General features: G+C 40.7%; 1 protein-coding gene across 3 annotated transcripts in view; it reads left to right on the plus strand.

Annotated features, from left to right (window-relative positions):
* Positions 1-22606, plus strand: part of LOC114147841 (3-oxoacyl-[acyl-carrier-protein] reductase FabG) — a 38266-nt gene that overhangs the window by 862 nt on the left and 14798 nt on the right. For 2 of the 3 annotated variants that reach the window (XM_028022527.1, XM_028022528.1), the window contains exons 2-8: positions 114-303; positions 2713-2804; positions 2895-3127; positions 9572-9808; positions 9884-9958; positions 10053-10269; positions 16458-16666. In XM_028022527.1, the coding sequence (XP_027878328.1) occupies positions 114-303; positions 2713-2804; positions 2895-3127; positions 9572-9808; positions 9884-9958; positions 10053-10269; positions 16458-16666 (1253 nt within the window). Of the gene's footprint in view, positions 1-113; positions 304-2668; positions 2805-2894; positions 3128-9571; positions 9809-9883; positions 9959-10052; positions 10270-16457; positions 16667-22606 lie in introns of all 3 variants that reach the window. The other variant, XM_028022529.1, reaches the window with a different exon arrangement.

Here is a 22606-nt window from a genome sequence, read left to right on the forward strand (position 1 = left end):
TGAATTGCAGAATGGAGCAGAAGTAATTTCCTGGTAGTTGATATATTTAATTTCCCGTTGGGATCAATAACGTATTTTTGAGTTGAATTGACATGCTCTTGTGATTGTCCCAGTTCCTGACACCCCTGTGGAGGTCATAGTGGATCTGTTGACAAAGGCTAAGGGCATAGCTTCAGCATGTGCCACCGTTCCAGAGGAACTGAAAAGCCACCTGCAGAAGGCTCTCGACATTGCCAGTGGACTGGATAACTACCTGGAGAAAATTATCACCAAAGAGAGCGAACCTCTGGCAGAGCTGTATAAGTATGACTTTGCTTTTTATTCTCTCCACGAAATCATCTGATAATAAAAGTGTTTTACTGTGTGAAATGCAGTCCCTTGTTGAAGCGTTCATACTAGAGGTGTGCCAATTGATCGGCCACAGATCATAATCGTCCGATTTCCGTAAAAAAGTGTATGATCGGGGATCGCCGATCACTGTCTCTTCTTGCCGATCACCTGCATCTCACTTCGCAGCCTGCCCGTACAGCTCATCTCCTCTTTCCTTCACACTGTGCAAGCGCGCAGCAACAAATCCTAAGCAATGTGGCGAGGAACTATAACGCTCTGAGAGTGAATGGGGAAGTTTGCGTGTTCCGCTGAACCTCGGAGGTGAAGCACATCAAAATGGATCAACACAACAAATATAATATGACGTTTAAATAAACAAACACTTGAGGGAGTTTGGCTACAGGAAAAAAAAGGGACATCCGGAGCAATCCGGTAGCAGGTAAAGCAGTGCACAGCTACCAATACTCACCCGGAAGAGCATAATTTTCAAAAAGCTAAAAAATTACCCGAAAAATACTTTATGTCAGTGAGCTAATGTTGTAAGATGCTGGTTCTGCTCCCGCTTCACAGACGAAGCTTCGCTTCTGCTCCACACGCAGTGGACTCTTACACCAAACATCTGCTTAAAGCTGCAGCTTGTAACTTAAATAAACAAACAAAAAAAAGATTTTACATATGTATTAAAACTTTCGCTATGTAATAACATGAACTAGATAATCTCTGAAAAGAAAATTGATCTCCTCCCTGTGTTCTGCAGAATTACTCCGCTCAGTCAGAACCAGCCAATCAGAACCAACATTATAATCAGCTAGACATGCTGTCAGGAAGTTTTGATTCAGAAACTCGGGATTCTTTATTTTGATGCAACCTACATTTGACTCTGAATTAATATTTCTTTTTTATTTTATATAGGCAGTGTTGTGAGATTTATTTGACTCATGTATAATTTATGGTACAGAGAACCTTACTGTTAAATATGTATTGTTTTACTGATTGTAGGTTTTTCCATTGTCGTTTTGACTGAATAGCTGCTGTATTCTGCCTGAAAATATTCTGCATGTTTATGTCCAAATCAGGTGAATTTATTGCCAGATAATTTTTCCATTTTGTCAGATTACATAGCAGCATTTATGCCTAAAGCAAAAAATTAACAGCCAATCCAGGTGATAGGCAGAGAACGGTGATCGGCAAAGATCTTCCTCCTGGGTGACCGGTATCGGAATCGGCAGCAAAAAACCTGATCAGAGCATCCCTAGTTCATACCCCTGAAATTTACATTATTATCACAAACGTTTGTGTATTTTAATGGAAACAGAATCAATTTATATGTTATTGATCCCCAAGGGGAAACTGCTAATTTGTTGACAAACTACTCCCAGGTTCAATTAATCAATCAATCAATCAAATTTTATTTACATAGGAAATTTCAGCAACAAGGCATTTCAAAGTACTTTACATCATAAAAACACAAACGTATGCATAGAATCAACAATTGAAACACTGCATTTAGTCAAGTGCCATTGTTAAACTCTTAATCGATTATGCTTAAGGCAACTCGAAACAGGTTGGTTTTTAGTCTACATTTAAAGGAGCCCAGTGTTAAAGATTAGCAAATATAAATTAAATAATTAGTGACATAAAATTTATAACACATGTTAAATTATAAGTAATTTAAATATAACTGAAATATTAAATGAATTAAAGAAATAAAATCAAAGGATAATAAACAAGTATGTATATGAAAATATGTAAATCTATAAATGTAATGTGCAAGATCAACATAGATTTTTTTTAACATAGAACACGTCACATGTAAAAAAAAAGTGTTTCACAAAGACAGAACAGAAAAATTAAACAACAAAAACAAGTGAAAAGGCACATTTAATTAAACACAATAGTATGAAAATAGAATAAGTTGTAGATAATCAAAGTGGTACATAGTTTACAAAAGTTTCTACAAAAGTTTTTATAAATAAAATCTGAAAAGTCTTGCATTCATCTGTATTCAGACTATCTATGTTAATAAAACCTCATTCAGGATTTCCCTGGTATTTAGCTCCACCAATCTTTAGCTTCGACCACCTTCCATGTTTCTCCCTTCTAGGGGCACTCTGAACTAATTTGTCTGGCTTTTGTTTAGAGGTGTTAAAGAGGACTGGATGCAAATGCATAACACATTTTTCAGATTTTGTTTTGCTGAAAACCATGTGTACATTTCCATGCAGCACAAAATGATGCACTGCTTTGTGTTTGTCTGTTTCATAAAATACATTGATATTTGTAGTTGTAAGATGATATAATGTGTAAATGTCCCAGGGGTGTGAATATCTTTACTCAGCAGTGTCCCAAGATGTAAAAACAGTCATGCGTACTTATTGGTAGGAAGACCATGTCTCACAACTGGGACCAAGTGTTTGAGGAGGGCAAGACTAAGTTCCGGCTTCCAAAGGAGTGCATCACTGGCCATGTTGAGGGTGGGACATTTATATGCACCTTTTATTATTATTACATTTCCTTTGTTATGTGTTTCATTATGATATGTTATTGGGCGTGCTTTTTGGCAGGTCAGACCCTTCAGATGCTGATCCACATGAGTCAAGCCAAGAGGGTCCTGGAGATTGGGATGTTCACCGGTTATGGAGCTCTGTCCATGGCAGAGGGGCTTCCAGAAGATGGCTGCCTGGTGGCCTGTGAGCTAGAACCGTACCTTAAAGAGTTCTCTCAGCCCATCTTTGAAAAGTCTCCACATGGTAAAAAGATAACTGTCAAGATTGGATCTGCCATGGAGACCCTTAAGGTGAGAGACAGTTGGTGTCAGAGTGATCTAAGTAACATCTCGCATTGACTTCCTGAAGGATGGCATTAATATACTACAGACCTTAAAGGGGTCCCACTGGTCTGCATGCAGATGACTCTATTTGCGATTTGTATGATTTGTGGACACAACAATGTTTCTATCACTGGTCATGTGAAGGAAAAGTTAAGTACGTTGCTCGTACCATACAATGATTGTGGTAGTTTGTTCCACAATCAGCGGTGTCTTGAGCAAGACACTTCACCTGCCTTACCTGCTGGTGGTGGTCAGAAGGCCCAGTGGCACCAGTGCTCTGTCAGACTGCCCCTACAATGTAATACTCAGCACTGTCTGTGTGAATGTCTGCATGGATGTGTGAATGACTGAATGTAGTGTGAAGCACTTTGGTGTCCTATGGACTTGGTAAACGCAACACAAGTACAGGCTATTTACCATAGGACTTAACAGGAAAAGTAGCATCCAAGTGTTCATCAACACACATGACCACCTTTATAAAAAGGGGGAAGTATTGACAGTTGGCTGCTTTAGAGCAAACAAGTCTATGTTAACATATTGCCAGAGATCACCTTAGAGAATCAATTGTTGATGGCTAATAAACCTGGACCTAAAGAAGCTTTCCAAACAATTTGAAGCCCATCATTCTGCATCGACAAAGATTATTGCATGAAGCAGTCTTTCTCAAACAGCAGTCTGACGGTTGCAGGGAGGAAACTGTTTTTCAGCCTGTTGGTTTTGCTCTGGATGCTCCCCAGCCTCCTGTCTGAGGGAAGGAGATGGAACAGACTGTGTGCAGGATGGATGGAGTCTTTCATGATGTGCATTGTAATGTGTAGAGATCCATGATGGAGTTTTTGTTTCATTATTACGGTACACAGGCATGCAGATCTTGGTCTGCGGCTGTGCTGAATGCAATATGCCAGTGAAGAGGGGATGAACAGTGTTGCGCCCCACACTGACTAACTGCATCTTAACACTTAAAATACAATTATTTTACTGACCAGTGGCTGAAAGAAAATGTTTGTTTTTGTCCATGCAATTTAAGTCAATTTGTCTTTTATTATTCTTCTAAATTCCAAATATCCCTAAACTGTTGAAATTTTACACACTTAAGGACTTTTTGATTTCCATGTGTTTTCCATATGTTTTCTACTTCAAGTTGTGGGGACAACTTGAATTTGGGTGGTCTGTGAGTTTTTGTTAAATGGTAAAAGTTACAGTGGCCCTGAGGTGCAAACCACTTCAACAAATTCAAAAACACAACAACATTAACGAAGCACAATTACAAATTCAAAAACACAACAACAATAATGGGACACAATTACAAATTACAAAAACACAACAACATTAACAAAGCACAATTACAAATGACAAAACCACAACATTAACGAAGCACAATTACAAATTACAAAACACAACAACATTAATGAAGCACAATTACAACTTACAAAAACGCCACAACAATAACAAAACGGAAGAGGTATGTCCCAGCGTGAGACCTGAGAGATCGCTGATTGGACAATAGGCATGAATATGTATACGCTGAATCCTGAAAGTGGCAGTAGAGAGAACGTGCTGCATGGACTAATTTCAACCGTTTTACAGTACAGTGTGGACCCACTGCCTTTACCTTTCACAGGTAAGAATTAAAGATAATAATAACTTAAATTTACGAGGAGAATTTCTTGATTTTGTGGCCAGTACTGTGCATTTTCGTGGTGAAACAAGCTTCTAAACAACAGAGAAATATTTCCTTTGTAACTAAATTGCCCCAGTTAACTACTCTGATTATTTTCTTAGCTTAGCTAACTTTTTTTTATAATGTGTTTTTCTAAAGAGGGAGAAGCAATGAGAAACCTGTAACAGGCGCTTTTGCCGTTTATTTATTGTTGCCATGGTTACCTAAAAGGTCACAAGACAAGTCGCTGTTTGTGGTCAAACATGGTTACTTTAAGGTACGTCAGTTGTCTGTAAGATGTTTCTTATAATTTATGTAGATTAAAATAATTTGTTTGATATAACAGCGAACCTGAAGTGTACTGAAAGTACATTAATCCAGAAAGCAGCGTGGAGACCGGAGGATTTCATCAGGACAGGTCCATAAAGATCAGACAGGTCCATAAAGATCAGACTTCTGTTTTCCAGCTCATCTCCACAATGTCTGTGTTTAAATGCTAAGTCAATGTACCGATATGGTGAAGATATGTTTTTTTTTTCCTGAATGTGAATGAATCAGGGATGTATTTTCTATTACACTGTTAATTTTTATCATTAAGATAGTTTTTATCATTTGTTTTAACTTGTGACTAGCCAGATGTCTCAGAAGGCCTGGTCACCAAACTGCTCCCAGCTTGACCAGCAGACTGAACCCCTGCCTGTGCTCTGTATAATATACACAGTATAATTACACTTTTTTCTTTCACTTTTTGTGTATTTTAAGTGAAATACATCAATTTGAATTACTAGGGTATTATGACAGTTTATGCCAAGAAATTAAAAATAATTTAATCTGTTAGATTTTGTTCACATTGCTGACTATAGCACAGTCAACATATTTAAAGTAAAATTATGTAGCTAAAGTTTGACAACTATTATCAAAGTTTGTCTTTACAATAAAATGCCTAAAAATGTTAATGAAGTTACGGTTTTTATTCATATCTTGAAATAGCAAATGCCCATTGAATTATGGAATTGTGTTAATATCTTCATGAATACACCACTGTAAGGGTGTGTGTGGGGCTGTGCGTGTGTGTGTGTGTGCGTGTTCATCAACAAAAACGATTTATCAGAATCAGCTGTATCAAATGTAATTATTGTACCCCAAAACAATTAAAAAATCACATCAAAAAGTTTGAAACATTATTCCATTCCTAAATATAATAGTGTGTGAGAGATTGTGTCAGTGACATTCATTAACATAAAATACTTTGCAGAACGGCACTTTACGAAGTTTGGCCATTCACTTGTATTAGCTTGCTGGTAGGTAAGCCACTAACAATATGGCGGAGGCTATAGCGTATCGCAACAACGGGCTGGTTATCAAGCGATAACTTCCAGTTTAAAAGCACTGCTGTCCAATAAGCCATTTCTCAAGTCTCCAACTGGGACATACCCTTTCCGTTTTGTTAATGTTGTAGAGTTTTTGAATTTGTAATTGTGCTTTGTTAATGTTGTGTTTTTTAATTTGTTGAGGTGGTTTGTACCTCAGGGCCACCATAGTAAGTGGTCCGACCAGCAGGCTTTTCCTTCCAACTATTATGTATGGTGGTGAATAGATGATGTTTTGGCCTTATTTTCCAGCCAGTGGACCTTGGCATTTAGCAGATATTGAACCAATTATGACCTCTGTGAACCAGTTATTTGGTGACAAATTTGGGGCTGTTCAACAGCTAAAGGCCAACCTGAGCCAATAAAACACCAAGACAATATTGTGAAAGAAGTAGGAGACCAAAAGTAATACAGAAACCATTTGCTCTACAAGTTGCAGAATCTTGTGATGTAATTACTTTTCCCTTCAGGTAGTCAATGTGGGCTTGTGCACATCAGCAAGGTCCCACCTGGTTTATGCAGTATGAAATCAATCAATTCAGAAATCATGAGAGGCAATAGAGAATAATAAACAACAAACCAAGTAAATAGAGCTACGGTCACCAGCAGGATTTGTTTTGTGTCTGAACTTTTGGAAGAAAATAGTAGCCTTGGATGACACTCCTTCAGACCCTTCGGGTCCTTTCATTTTTCTTTAAGTTCTGCTGTTAATAGATGCGATATTGATTTACTAGTGTCAAACTGTATGCAATACACTACTGACAAAATTAAAGGGAATACTAAAATAACATCCTAGATCTCAAATTGAAAAACATTACTAACACAGTGGAATTGATTGAGATGTGTTTGGTACACATATGTTCTAATTTTTGAACAAAATTAAGAAACAAGACAGTTTTGTTTAATCTGTCTCAACTGAAAATAAAATATACTGCACATTAAGAACCCCAGTTATTGTGTCCTGTGAGACTAAGTATTTCCTGGGCTACATATACATAGCTGGTGAGGCTAATTTGAGGCTATATTTGTAAATCTAATTATAATCAGATTTACAAATATTGGCCCCCTGCATGTCATTGTTTACATGAGGAAATTTCGCGCATGCTGAAAACACTGGAGGGCAGAAACACTATTCTTTTACATATCATCCATAGCAGCGCTGCCGCGGTAGATTAATTCCGTTAACTCAATCAAACTTGGACGTAGATATTATTAATTTCGTGCTGTGCTCCACAGCAAAGGGGAAAACCGTTAAAGCACAACTCAAAACCACTTCTGTCTTGCTCTCTGGATCAGCGCAGCTGCGCGTAGACTCGTTGCCATAGCAACTGACAACCCCACAAAAAAACACTCAAGTATTTCCCACACAAAGAGCAGGACATTAAGTCTGTTGCAGTAGTATGGTTTTAGGTTTGATGTTTATTTTGCGATTATTAGTAAGAGGAGAAAACTATAAATATATCGCTGCACTTGACTTACTGTATGGCTAGCTCGCTGTTACTGTCTCTTACTCTGCAGTTGTGGATTCACAATATCTGGATCACGAGCACCCGCTGCTAAGAGGCAAGAGAACTGCCTGCATCACCTCGAATCTGTTCTCTGCCGTTTATGATCGTTTCTCCGCACACGAAACACAGTTACACACAGTTAGTGACAAAAAACACTGTGTATACATAAGCTAAATTATGGAAAATCAGTTCATACATTAAATGTTCTTTAGCCATTTTATTGGCGACGTACAGATAGGAGGAGCATGCTCTCATAGAATGGCAGCCAGCGCAGTTAGCGAGAGGTTGCGCAATCGAAGGTGAAGCTCAGCTCGCTGCTGCTTCACCAACTTCACTTCCAAGCATTTGAATGGGAAAATGCGAAGAGCCAGCAATTTTTAAGAAAAAATAATCAGAACTGGTTAAGCTAAATGAAAAATAGGTACTTTATAGTACAAACTACAGGGTGAAAATAGCAATATAAATTATTTTATCATTGTATGTTATCTTTCCTTTTCCTCTGTGTTCTGGACTTTTGGATTTTGGATTTGCATCTTATTAAATCATCTAGTTTATCGCTACCTGGGTTTGCTGCCTCTGCCTCACCACCACTCACACCGCAAAACCTGACAGGTGGGCTATAAAAAATGCCTCATGATCCCTTGATGAGGGACAGCATTGATAAACTAGAAAGGAAAAGGACAGAGAAATGATCTGTAATCACCACCTGCAAAATCACACTTTTATAGGTGTTGTCTTGCGAATTGCCTCTCATCAGCAGCAGGTGAAATTGATTCACAATAAGTGTTACTAACTGGTGGCATTGATTCTACAAAGGTGTGACTGCATTACATTGTTTTGTTAATTGTTCCCTTTATTTTTTGAGCTGTGTATTTCTCTAATATCATGGACATACTTTTATTTTTTGTTTAAGATCATGTCCTTATTTAGCCCTGAATTTATGTAGAGAACTGGTCTTATTTAGCCTGCATGTCCTTTCTAAAATTATCTTAAACAAAGACATTGATAGTTAACTTAAACAACATTTAGCTATAGATGAACATGTTCATCTGGATGGTGTGACATCCTCATAATTACAGGTGACTTATTAAATTCAATTAAGCAATTAGAATACATTCTTCAGATATCTTTTTTGTAGAGTAAAGCTGCCCTGATACGTGGAGATAACCAAGTTCTCCATACTACATTCAAGTTTGGGTTCAAAAACCATTCGACTCAGAGGTTGTGTTTGTCTTTGGTACACATTCCATGGCTGCAATGTATAAATACCATGAGAAGCCTACAAAGGTATCCAACAGATATGCAGAAACCTAAGATCAACATTTTACAGTGAAAAGCAAAACGTGATTTCAAAACCTAGGAAATTAAGCAACTTCAGTGTACAAACAGCCTTGATAAAATGACCCCTCATATGTGGTTCATGCTTTTTACCTCTAGACTCTAGAGGCAGTGGCTGGTGTGTAGATTCAGCACAATCTGTGGCAAAGGTTCATCCGCTGCCAGTTGACTATACACACAACTGCTGTCAAATTAAAGAAATTAGTGTGTTTGCAAGAAATCTGTGCTTAAACTAAGAAGTTGTGGAGTTGTAAGTAATTCTTAAATGAGAAATAATTACTCTGTATTCTTGTCAGCGACAGTCCAGTGAGACAAAAAAACATATGTTTTACATATTTCAAAAGAATCTTCTTATTTGAATATTCTGGAAGGTGACCTGGTACACATTGACCTGCTGCACTTCTTCACCTCTTCACCTCTGTCACTGTTTGTGTCAGTTTGTTTTCATAACCAGACTGGTCAGTTATTAACTGACATTTTAGTGCACACTTGCAAGTTTTGTAATTATGTCACGTCCCTTTTCTTTTTTTCCCAGGAATTAGCCGCCACCGGTGACCAATTCGACATGGTCTTCATTGATGCAGACAAGAGTAATTATATCAATTACTACAACTTTATTATGGACAATAACTTGTTGACATTGCAAGGGGTTATATGTGTAGATAACTCACTCTTCAAAGCAAGGGTTTATCTTAAAGACACTACGGATATCAACGGCCTGGCTCTTCGAGATTTCAACCAGTTTATTGCGAATGATCCCCGGGTAGAGCAGGTACTTCTCTGACTTCATTTGGGTTTTTGATTCCTATTCCCTTTTAATGTTAATGCCACCCTTTGTGTTTGAAAGGTCATCATCCCTCTCAGAGATGGCATCAGTCTTATCAGGCGTGTCTCTCTGACCTCAGCATATTTGCTCTCTCAGGTACAGTTGAAACTTGCTGACACTTTCCTCTTGGTATGGTTATCTCTGAATAAGCCTTAAACAAAGACATTGATAGTTAGATCTTGTCCATTAGGATGGCATTACGGACGATGAAGTCTTTCGAGGTGTCAAGGGGCGTTTCATCCTGGATCGGATGCGTCTGGATGGGAAGGTGGCCTATGTGACAGGTGGCGGGCAGGGCATTGGCCGGGGGTTTGCTCATGCCCTGGGTGAGGCTGGTGCCAAGGTGGCTGTGGTGGACATAGACCAGACCAAAGCTGAGGCAGTGGTTAAGGAGCTCCTCCTCAAAGGTGAGATACATGGTCGCAAAAAGGAACTGTCTTGCATAAATAAAGAACTTTTTCACGTTTAGTCACATTTAGCTAAATTTATTAACATTTAGTCATGTTTAGTCACATTTGGCCACATTTATTGAAATTTAGCCAGATTTAGCCATTTTTAACATTTACATTGAACCCTCGCTATATTGCGTTTCACCTTTCACGGTCTCGCTGCTTCACGGATTTGCATCGTGCATTGTGTTCTGCATTCTGATTGGCTAAACAGTCTCTCTGCTTCTTCTCTACCTGTGTGTCAACAACGTTGCGGTTTAATATGTACACGTACGTAAAACAGCTTGCCATATTTAGCATAATTGATGGTGGCATATCGGTTTATAAAAATCTTTTTGCCCAGAAGAAAAAAGAGCGACAACAACTACCAATAACTATGTTCTTCTCTCGAAAAAACACACCTGCACCGCAGGCTTTAGAAGAAAAAAAATGCTACAGAGTGGAGTCAGGATACAGCAGCTCAGTCAGAAGAGCAGTGAATTCAGGTGACTCACCATTTGTCCTACTGTACTTTTTTTTTTTTCATAATCATTTTTTATTTTCTCCCGCTCTAATCCAACGACTCAGGTCGCGGTGGAGAAAGTTTTGGCACATCCACACATTTATCTGTTCTAAGCATCTGTTCAGTGATTGGATGGGCTCTGAGTCACCTGGTGACATCGTAATGTAGAGCTGTGTGTCATCTGCATAGTTATGGTAGCTAATATTATTTCCTGTTATAACCTGAGCTAGTGGGAGCATATAGATATTGAATAAAAGGGGTCCTAGGATTGAACCTTGGGGTACCCCACATGTGACCTTTGACGCCTTTGATGAAAAGTTTTCAATTGAAACAAAGAAATCCCTGTTCTTTATGTAGGATTCAAGCCAGTTAAGCACTTGACCGGAGAGTCCGACCCAACTCTCCAGTTGATTCAGTAATATGTCATGGTCAACAGTGTCAAAAGCTGCACTGAGGTCCAACAGAACCATCCATCCATCCATCCATCCATTTCCTGTACACCCTTGTCCCTAATGGGGTCGGGAGGGTTGCTGGTGCCCATCTCCAGCTACGTTCCGGGCGAGAGGCGGGGTACACCCTGGACAGGTCGCCAGTCTGTCGCAGGGCACCAACAGAACCAACACTGTGGTTCTCCCACAGTCCGTATTTATATGGATGTCATTGAACACTTTTACGAGGGCGGTCTCTGTGCTGTGGTGAGCACGAAAACCAGACTGGAAGGAGTCTAAGAGGTTGGTTATCGTTAAGAAACTATTTAATTGTTTACACACAGCTTTTTCAATAACTTTGCTGATGAATGGGAGGTTGGAGATCGGCCTGTAATTCTGCATTAGTGATTTGTCCAGACTGTTCTTTTTTATAAGTGGTTTGATTACTGCTGTTTTCAAAGCCTGAGGGAAAACGCCTGATGAGAGCGATGAGTTTACTACTTGGATCAGGTCATTAGCAATAACAGGCAGGACTTTCTTAAAGAAATGTGTGGGTAAAACATCTAGACAGCAGGAACTGGAGCTTAGTTGACTTATATTTTCCTGTAGGGTTTTATAATTAAGTAGTTGGAATTGGGTCATTTTTCCTGTATTTGTTTTGTTTGGGCACAACATTGGTACTGACTTTATAGTGGATGTACAGATTAATCCTCTGATTTTTTGAATTTTCTCTGAAAAGAAGCTGGAAAACTGGTTGCAGGCGGCAATACATTGGAATTCAGGTGGTAACGTCACAGGAGAGTTTGTGATTCTGTCTACTGTTGCAAATAAAGCTCGAGCATTGTTAATGTTTTTGTTTATGACACCTGCAAAGAAAGCCTCTCTTGCATGTTTTAGTGTTACATGATAGTTACGTAGTCTTTCTTTATAGATGTCACAATGAACGTGGAGTTGAGTTTTACGCCATTTTCGTTCTGCCCTACGGCAGAGTTGTCTTGCAGATCTAACTGTTTGTGTATTTCTCCATGGAGATTTCTTTTTACCAGACACAACCTTCATTTTAATTGGGGCAATGGAATCAAAAATATCTGAGACTTTAGACTGAAAATCATTTACCAACTTATCTACATCATTACAGCTTAAGGGTGAGGATGAAGAGTAGATTTGATTAAAAGTTTCTGCTGTGTTTTCAGTGAGAGAACGTTTTGTGATGGTTGCTGTTTGTATAAGTGGGTTAAAAGATAAAGAACTTTCAAAGATAACAGCGAAGTGATCCGACAATGTGACATCAGTTACAGAGACATTGGAAATATTCACACCCTTACTGATAATCAGGTCCAGTGTGTGTCCTTGAGTGTGTGTTGCTTGTTTGACATGTTGTGTTAGACCAAAAGTCTCTAAAATATTAGCGAGCTTTTTTGCCCCTCTGTCTTGGGGGTTGTCAATATGAATGTTGAAATCACCGACAATTATTAAACAATCATAATCAATACATATGAGAGATAGAAGCTCATTCAAGTCAGTAAAGGAATTTTCAACAAAAGTTGGAGTTTTGTATAGAGTTACAGTCAAAGTTCGTTTTTGGCCTTTAACCTCAATTCCAGATACTCAAAAGAGTCCTAGAACGTACCATGATAAGAACCATCACAAGCTGGCCTAATGATGCCTCTCTGCAGCTGCAGGATTGTTTTGAAAGAACAAACTGGTACATTTTTGAACATACAGACCTGAAATTATTCACTGACAGAGTTCTATGTTACATCAAGACCTGCACTAACAATGTTACAGTGAAAGGCCGTATCCGGATCTTCCCAAACAGAAAGGCATGGATGACCAGAGAAGTCCAGCGGCTGCTTAAAGAAAGGAATGCTGCTTTTATGTCTGGGGACAACGACCTTTACAGCTTGACAGGGATCAGAAAAGCTAAAAAAGACTGTAAGGAGAGGATTGAAGAGCATCTGGAGAACAACAGCAGCAGGCAGGTTTGGATGGGAATCCAGCATATCACCAACTACAGAACCAACCATGGAGCAGCCAAAGGTGACATCTCGCTAGCGGACAAGTTGAACCACTTCTTCGCTCATTTCAAGTTGGAGCCTCCAATGCAACTGTCCCGAATGAAGCAGTGCAACTAAGCATCTCTATCCTCAAGGTAGAAGAATATGAAGTGAGACGCTCACTATATTCTGTCAACCCCAAAAAGCTGGACCTGATGGTATTCCTAGACGTGTGCTGAGGAACTGTGCAGAGCTGTTGGATGGGGTCTTTACAGAAGTCTTTAATCAGTCAAGCCAGAATCCCATCCTGCCTGAAATTCTCCGTCATTGTTCCCATTCCTAAAAAATCACCCATCACCTGCCTGAATGACTACCGACCAGTGACTCTCACCCCATTGGTGATGAAATGTTTTGAAAGACTGGTTCAGAGTCATATTCATTCATTCATTACTTTGACACATACCAGTTTGTTTATAGAGCTAACAGGTCAACTGAAGATGCTGTTGCCACTGTCCTACCATCGACATCAGTACTGGCTCTCCTCAGGCTGTGTGTTGAGCCCTCTGCTCTTCACGCTGTACACACACAATTGTGTTTGAGTCCATCAAAGTACCACCCTTGTTAAATTTGCAGACGACACAACTGTAGGGGGCCTCATCTCAGGGGGGGATGAGTCTGCCTACAAGAACAAGGTGGAGCGACTGACAGCATGATGCACAGACAACAAGCTGATCCTAAACACAGCCAAAACCAAGGAGATCATAGTGCAGTGGTTCCCAAAGATTTTCTTCTGGGCCCCCCCAGTGGATCACAAAGATTTTCTGCCCCCCTCTATGGATTACAATAAAATCCCCCCCAAAAGAGAAAAAAAAAATCAACTGGGCACACACATTGTTCAACCAGACATAAACCTATACACATATTTTGTTTTCAAACTACACTGAAGTTTATTTCACACTTCAGGTTGCAACAAAATACACTACAAATAATCTTTATAGTGAAACACTTTTGTGTAACTTTTTTTTTTCTTTCATCCATACTGCTTCCCGCACCCCCCTGCAATGGCACTACGCCCCCGCCCCGCCCCCTAGGGGGCACGCCCCACACTTTGGGAACCACTGTCATAGTGGATTTTAGGAGAATTAAAAGAAATATTCAACCACTAAAAATCTGCGGAGATCCAGTGGAGAGGGTGTCAAACTTCTGTTTCCTGGAAGTTCATATCATGGATAACCTGGCTTGGGATGTAAACACCACAGAACTGTCAAAGAACGCCCAGCAGAGACTCTATTTTCTGAGAGTCCTCAGAAGGAACAATATTTCTCAAAAACTGCTGGTGTCCTATCGATGTTCTATTGAAATCATCATCTGCTATTGTCTCTGTGTGTGGTTCCCCAGCTGCAGAGCAGCACAGAGGAAGACTCTCCAGAGAATTGTAAAATCTTCTCAGAAGACCACCAGCTGCTCTCTGACTGCTCTTGACGAACTCCACAGGTCCCGCTGCCTCAGGAAAGCCAAGAACGTTTTAAAAGACTCCTCACATCCCGGTCACAATTTGTTCCAACTGCTGCCATTTGGCTCAGATACAGGAGCAATAAAGCAAGGACAAACAGACTGAAGAACAGTTTATACCCGGTAGACATTAAATATCCACTAGTACTATTTATCACCCAATTTTGTTATAATCCATGTAACTTTATTGCATGGTTTCTATAATGACAATAAAGAGTATTATTATTATTATTATTATTATTATTATTATTATTATTATTATGTTCTATATAAATATAATTACCTTACCTTACCCGGTTTCTATCCCTATGCCTGTGGCACATCTAAAGACTGCAGGACAGTGGCCCTTGAGGACTGGAGTTTGACACCCCTGCACTAAGATGTAGAAGAGTCTTTTAGGCTATTTTGAATCATCTTAATATTTGGGAATTGAGGTAAAAGGCTATAAATGAGCTCTGACACTAACTCTATGCAAAACACCAACATATGTTGGAAAACTAGTTTTTTGTTGACTTTACTGAGCTTTTATCTCTTATATGCATTGATTATGACTGCTTAATGAGAGATTAAGCAGAGTGAGAGATTTCAACATCCATGGTGACAAGCCCAAAGACAGAGGGGCAAAAAAGCTGTGTGATATACGTACTTGAAAATATTCATCTAATTCAGCATGTTAAACAAGTAACACACAATCGAGGACACACTCTGAACTTGTTTATCAATAAGGGTGTGCATTTTTCCACGGTCTCTGTAACTGATGTTGCCCGTGCTGATCATTTTGTTAGCTTTAAAAATACCCTCTCCATTGAATGAGAATGAATGAATGAATGAATGAGAAAATGTTAAAAATAGAGGGTTAATCTGCACATCCATACCAAATCCAATATCAATGATATGCCCAAATGCAGAAAAAAAAGACCCAAATTCAACTATAGAAGTATAAAATCAGTAATGCAGAATGACAGGCCAATCTCCAAAATTCCATTCGTCAATAAAGTTATTGAAAAATATGTGTTTTAATAGCAGCTACTTAACGATAACCAACCGTTTTGATGTCTTTCAATCCAGTTTCTGTGCTCACCGCAGTTCTGAGACGGCCTTGTCACAATGTTCAATGAGATTAACATAAATACAGACCGTGGAGGAACCACAGTTCTAGGTCTGTTGGACCTCAGCTCAGCACTTGACATTGTTGACCATGTTCCACGTTTTTTGCTTTTGTTCCAAATAAATAACTGAAATAAAATCCTGCGCCTTACAGTTAACAATTCATTTTGTCTATAAGAAACTTGACATTTTTTTAATGACATTTCAAAAGGAAAATTTAGCACATGAAAGTGTCTTGATAGGTCTGAACTGGTTGGCTCCACTTAAGGATGTGGTCATGATTTTTACCTTTTGCAGAAAATAGGTTAAAATGTATACTTTTTATCTTAACACATTTTCTTGATAATTGCACTTTTAAAATTTCATTTTTATTCATGAATTGTGTTACCATATTCAGCTTCTGGCCACCAGATGGCAGCATGCTTAAGGCTAACTTGCATAGCAGTTTCCTCCTGCCAGTGGTGGAGTAATATGTATTCTTTGTAATATGAACTATCACAGATTTAAAACAATGAAAACTAACTTATTCCACTAGCAGTTATAGTTTTAGGTTTTAATGGTGAGGTCAAAATGATTTTTTTTTTTTTTAATCTTTTCCAGGCATCAACGCCATTCCTATCCCAGCTGACATCAGCAATTCGGACGACGTGCAGAGGATGGTTGACACCATTGTGTCAAAATGGGGAGCAATCCACATCGCCTGCAACAACGCTGGCATTAACAAGAACTCGGCCAGCGAAGACACCAGCTTAGAGGAGTGGGACCAGACCTTCAACGTGAATCTAAGAGGGATGTTTATGTGCTGTCAGGTGTGTGGGAGACCAACCGAGTTAACCTGCTTGGTTGTATCATTTGATCTTGAGAGCAACATTTTAGCAATTCTGGTTGTTGAGTTAATCACTCGGCACTCAAAAACTAGATTAGTGACATAAATTGGCAGAAATGTTTGGGCTTAGATGTCAAACAACTATAACAGAGAAGTTCTGACATTTAAATTCAATTGCATTGGAACCAAAAGCAAACAGCAGCGTGTCATGATAAATTTTGCTGAATGATAAATTGTACCAGACGTTATTCAGATAAACGATAATATTGTTTGTTCTGAGACCATTTTCAAGTAATATAATGGTAATGGCAGAATAATGCCAGAACACATTAAGATTAATAAACTTTATTTTCTAAATAACATTTTTAAATGACTTTTTAAATATTCCAAAAAACTATCAAAGCAACAAATGTAGGTCGAAGACCTCAAATCTAACAAAATTGGTCTCAAATGTGTGGGCTGGTTTGTGCAGCAAAAATTTTCATTTGCGCCGCTATCATTTCAAAGATATTAAGAAATGTTTCCATAGGTCATGAAAGGTCAATCAGCTCCCTCACTTTCTTCAAATCAGACAAAATTGGTGTCAGTCAATTAGACTACATTTGTGCTGGTTTGTGCAGCAAAAATGTTTGTTTGTGCCAAACTTAGTTAAGTTTATTGACACCAAATTTATTCATTTTTGCAAAGGTGAACGGGGCTGGGTTATTGGCCTTTTATGACCCGTGGAGAATATTTTAATTACCGTAATATCTTTAAAATGGCAGCAGATCTCAAGATGGCGGCGCACGCAGTTGCAGCGGCTCATTGCTCTCTTGGTCGGTGCTATGTTTGGCTGTTAGTGTACGTGTTGATTTGTGTTCCATACTCGTCATGTTGGACAAACAAAATATACAGTCGGGACGATCTCCTGACGATCGGTGCCCGCTACGAACCAGATGTTACAGCTGATTTTCAACGCTTGTTCAATATTCCGGGGGACATAGCAAGGAGCCGTGGATTACCATCACAGCAGGGAGGAAGCGTCGGTGGCGTAGAGAAAGAAGGCAGAAGTGGGGCTGCAGGGCCGGCGTGCTAGCTCGGCTACGGAGGCAACCACACAAACCACAGCTCCCCAGCCTGTTTCTCTCGAACGCCAGATCCCTTGCAAACAAGATGGATGAACTGAGACTACAGGCTGCATCTCAGCGCAGTGAAGGACAGCTGTATTCTTCTGATCACGGACCTCCAGCCAGGTGGCTGCGTCCAGACGTAGCAGACTCTGCCATCGAGCTAGCAGGCTACACAGTACAGTGCCACGACAGAACGAAAGACTCCGGTAAGAGCAGAGGAGGGGGGCTCTGTGTGTACGTGAACAACACCTGGTGTACTAACACAGCGACTGTCATCAGCCATTGCTCCCCAGACCTGGAGTATGTGACTGTTAGATGCAGAGAGACGGTGAACTCCCCAGAGAGTTCACCGTAGTCATGGTAACCGCTGTTTACATACCACCGGATGCTAATGCTAAAACAGCTATTGGACTTTTGCATGGCAGCATTAGCCATCTGCAGAGCATCTATCCAGATGCTGTGTACATCATAGCGGGGGACTTCAACCATGCAGACCTGAAGATGGCGCTCCCCAAATTCCACCAGCATGTAAAGTGTGCTACAAGATAGGCTAACACTCTGGACAAAGTCTACTCCAACATCAAGCTAGACCACTTCCACACCTGGGTCAGTCCGATCACCTGTCCCTGCATTTAATTCCTGTTTATGCCCCCCTGAGGAAAACTGCTAAAAACCATCACCAAAACCATCAAATCCTGGCCCGAGGATGCGACACAGCAGCTGCAGGACTGTTTCGACAGGACAAACTGGGATGTTTTTGAACATCAGGACCTGGAGGTTTTTACAGACAGTGTACTGTGCTACATCAAGTACTGTATTGACACTGTAGCTGTGGATAAACGCATCCGGGTATTCCCAAACCAGAAGCCCTGGATGACTCAGGAGGTCCAGCGACTGCTAAAGACCAGGAATACCGCCTTCAGGTCTGGGGACAGGACCGTCTGCAGTACAGCCCGAGCTAACTTGAAGAGCAACATCAGAATGGCCAAGTCCGACTACAGGAGGAGGATAGAGTGCTACCTTGATAGCAACAACAGCAGGCAGGTGTGGCAGGGAATCCAGCATCTCACCAACTACAGGACCAACCTCGCAGCTGCGGAAGGTGACGCCACGCTGGCAGAAGAGCTGAACCTCTTCTTTGCCCGCTTTGAGGTGAAGCCAACAGAGGGAGCCACACTACACCAAGCGACCCATAACACCACACTCCTCGTTGTAGAGGAGCACGAGGTGAGGCGCACACTGCGGGCCGTCAACACAAGGAAGGCTGCTGGACCTGATGGCGTCCCTGGACGTGTCCTGAAAGACTGCGCCGATCAGCTGGCTGGAGTCTTCACCAGGATCTTCAACCAGTCCCTAGCCCTGTCTACAGTCCCATCCTGCCTGAAATCTTCCACCATAGTCCCAATACCCAAGAAACCTCACATCTCTTGCCTCAACGACTACCGGCCAGTGGCACTAACCCCTGTGGTGACGAAGTGTTTTGAAAAACTGGTCCGGGGTCACATCACAGCACTTCTCCCTCCTGGCTTTGACCCCCACCAGTTCGCCTATAGAGCCAACAGATCCACAGAGGACGCTGTGATCACAGCCCTCCATGCTGCTCTGTCACATCTGGAGCAGCAGGGGAGCTATGTGCAGATGCTCTTTGTAGACTACAGCTCTGCTTTTAATACCATCCTCCCTCACAGACTGGTGGACAAATTGGGGGACCTGGGTCTCCCTCACTCCACCTGCATGTGGATTATGAGCTTCCTGACCAACAGACAGCAGAGAGTTAGGGTGGGAAAACATACATCCACTGCCCTCAGCCTTAGTAGTGGCTCTCCACAGGGCTATGTGCTGAGCCCCCTGCTCTATTGTCTGTACACATACGACTGCACCTCTGCCCACCACAGCAACACCATCATCAAGTTTGCTGATGACACCACAGTGGTGGGGCTCATCTCAGGAGGCGACGAGTCCGCCTACAGGGGTGAGGTGGAGCCACTGTTGGTGTGGTGCAGGGAGAACAATCTGCTCCTCAATAACTCAAAGACAAAAGAACTCATAATAGATTACAGGAGGAAAAAAACGGACATTACACCACCAACCATTGGGGGAAAATGTGTGGAGAGGGTAGCTGATTTCCGTTTCCTGGGGTCAACATTGAGCAGGGCCTCACATGGAACATGAACACCTACGAGCTGACAAAAAAGGCCCAGCAAAGACTGTACTTCCTGAGAGTTCTCAGGAGGAACAACATCAAGGAGAAACTGCTGGTGTCCTTCTACAAGTGCTCCATAGAGAGCATACTGACCTACTGTATCTGCGTATGGTATAACAGCAGCACTACGGCTCAAAGGAAAGCTCTCCAAAAGGTTGTGAATACAGCCCAAAAAATCATTGGCTGCCCTCTCCCCTCACTGGAAGACCTGCACAGCGACCGCTGTCTAAGAAAAGCACAACACATCACAAAGGACACTTCTCACCTCAGACATTCTCTGTTTACACTGCTGCCTTCAGGCAGAAGATACAGAGCAACCAGAACAAGAACCAACCATCTCAGAGACAGTTTTTACCCGATAGCAACAACAAAACTAAATGCAATCAAAAACAACCATTAATCATCATGAATGATGTATGTGAAAATGTGGCTATTCTTATTTATTAGGTTTTTTTTTTGTGTGTTTTTTTTTCAGTTATTTGTTAATTCTTACATTGTGTGTGAATTGTGAGACAGTTTTTTTATTGTTTTTAAGCATATGCACTGACTGATGGCACTTTTTAAATTTCGTTGTTCTTGTAACAATGACAATAAAGATTTATCTATCTATCTAAAATGATAGCTGCACAAACAAAAATCTTTGCTGCACGAACGTAGCTGAGTTGATTGACACCAAATTTGTTTGATTTCATAAAAGTAGGGGGTGGAAGGAACCTTTCATGATCTCTGGAAACATTTCTTAATATTTTTTAAATGATAGGGACACAAACAAACATTTTTGCTTTACACACCAGCACAAATGTTTGAGATCAATTTTGTTAAATATGAAGAAGGTGGGGGAGCCAACTTTGCTCAGGTCATCCAGTTTTTGGTAAAGAGGGAAATACAAGAAAAGCAAACAGTCACGCACCTGGAAATTAAGATCATGGAATTACTATTGCTTAAAAGTAAAATTGATTATGGCGTGAAAGAGGCACAGATGCAAGACCTGCGGTGTCCCTTTGAGCATTTTAAACTATAGATTACTAAAATGGGATGGTGAACAAACAGCTGCTGAGATAAACTATGCTAGGTGATGGATGCAAACGCCAGTTTTTCCCATTGATCCTCAAGGAAAGGTAATTTTATTTATAGAGCACATTTTCAGCAACAACATTTCCGGCAGTTCAAAGTGCTTTAGAAGGAGAGAGAACAGAACCTAAAAAATAGAGTACTAAATTAAATATAGGTTCCCCCCATGAAGTCTGTACTTCATAAACAAATAGGAGCTAGAGAGTGTTGCCACTGAATTGCGAATAAAGGGAGCTGAAGGTGGCGATGAGTGAACGAATAGTGAAGGATATGACCCTGTCGTGAGGATGAGAAGATTTCCGAACTGCACCGAATTTAGTTTAGGCATACGATGCTGAGGTGAAGGACTTGAGAAATAACGTTGATTGGATGTTGGAATGACTTGTGAGGATAGCAGAGTTGATGGTGACTGCTAGATGACGAGAAGGAGAAAGGCTTGACTTGTGGATGAGAGGAAGCTTAAAACGCCTGTGCAGCGATTCGTCAATAGTAGTGGTCAAATCAGGGTTTCATTTGTAGCCTGTAGTACATTTCAGCAGCGGGGTAGCCCGAAGTGCCCCGAATCATGACATAAAGGTGACATCCTTTCCAAGTGCTGACATTACGCATCAAATGCTGGTTAATGATTCATAAATTATGCAACAAAGTTGCTATAGATAGTGACTTTTAAGCGAGATTTAAAGGACTTCTGATTCTTCTGTTTTACAATATTTTCAGAAGTTTTTCCCGGGTTTGTGGTGCACAAGGCTGAATGCTGCTTTTGTTTGGTTCAAGGGGAGGCAGAGCAGATCAGAACCAGAAGACCAGAGTGGACCAAAAGGTTGATACAACAGATCTTTAATGGTTTGAGGAGCTAGACCATTCAGAGATTTATGAACCAACAGTGTTTTAGGTCTGTTCTCTAAGCTGTGATGCTAATGAGAGGACGTTAGGACTGGGGTGATGAGCTGCATCTCCTTGGTTTTTATCACTACCGGGCTAAAGATAAATGCGTGGATACGTTTCTATAGATCCTGAATTGTTTTCAAATTGTAATGAGAGTGATGAGATGAAGTTTGGCTCGCTATGAGATAGGTGTGACTTAATGGAATGCAGAGCACTTAAATAATAGGGCCGTTCATCTGTCTTGTAAACCCCCCAAAACTGAGAGCAGGATGCTAATCTGAAACTCCCTCCAACCCCCATGCTACCACTATCACCATCGTCGTTATTCGGAAAAAGCGGATAAGGCGGAAAGAGGGGCGGAATAAGTCAGGTTTCTTGCCGAAGCAGAAAACCAGTCTCACGCGTGGAGACTGAGTCCACGTCGGAGGGCTGGTGTTCTGGTGGGACGCCAAATGTCAGATCGCCATACACCAATGGACGGCTGCAATCAACAAAAATTAGCTGTGGTTATCAATATGCTGCTATTTAATTAGCCGCATGACAGAGAAGTTAGATCATCATAAACCTTATTGCCAGCGACGGCCCGACTTAGCTTAGCAGTCGGACTATCGGAGAACAGGAGATTCTCTGTCAATTACAAGTGTTCTTTGTAGTT

Source organism: Xiphophorus couchianus, chromosome 7 (genome assembly GCF_001444195.1).
Source record: "Xiphophorus couchianus chromosome 7, X_couchianus-1.0, whole genome shotgun sequence".
Taxonomy (NCBI): Eukaryota; Metazoa; Chordata; class Actinopteri; order Cyprinodontiformes; family Poeciliidae; genus Xiphophorus; species Xiphophorus couchianus.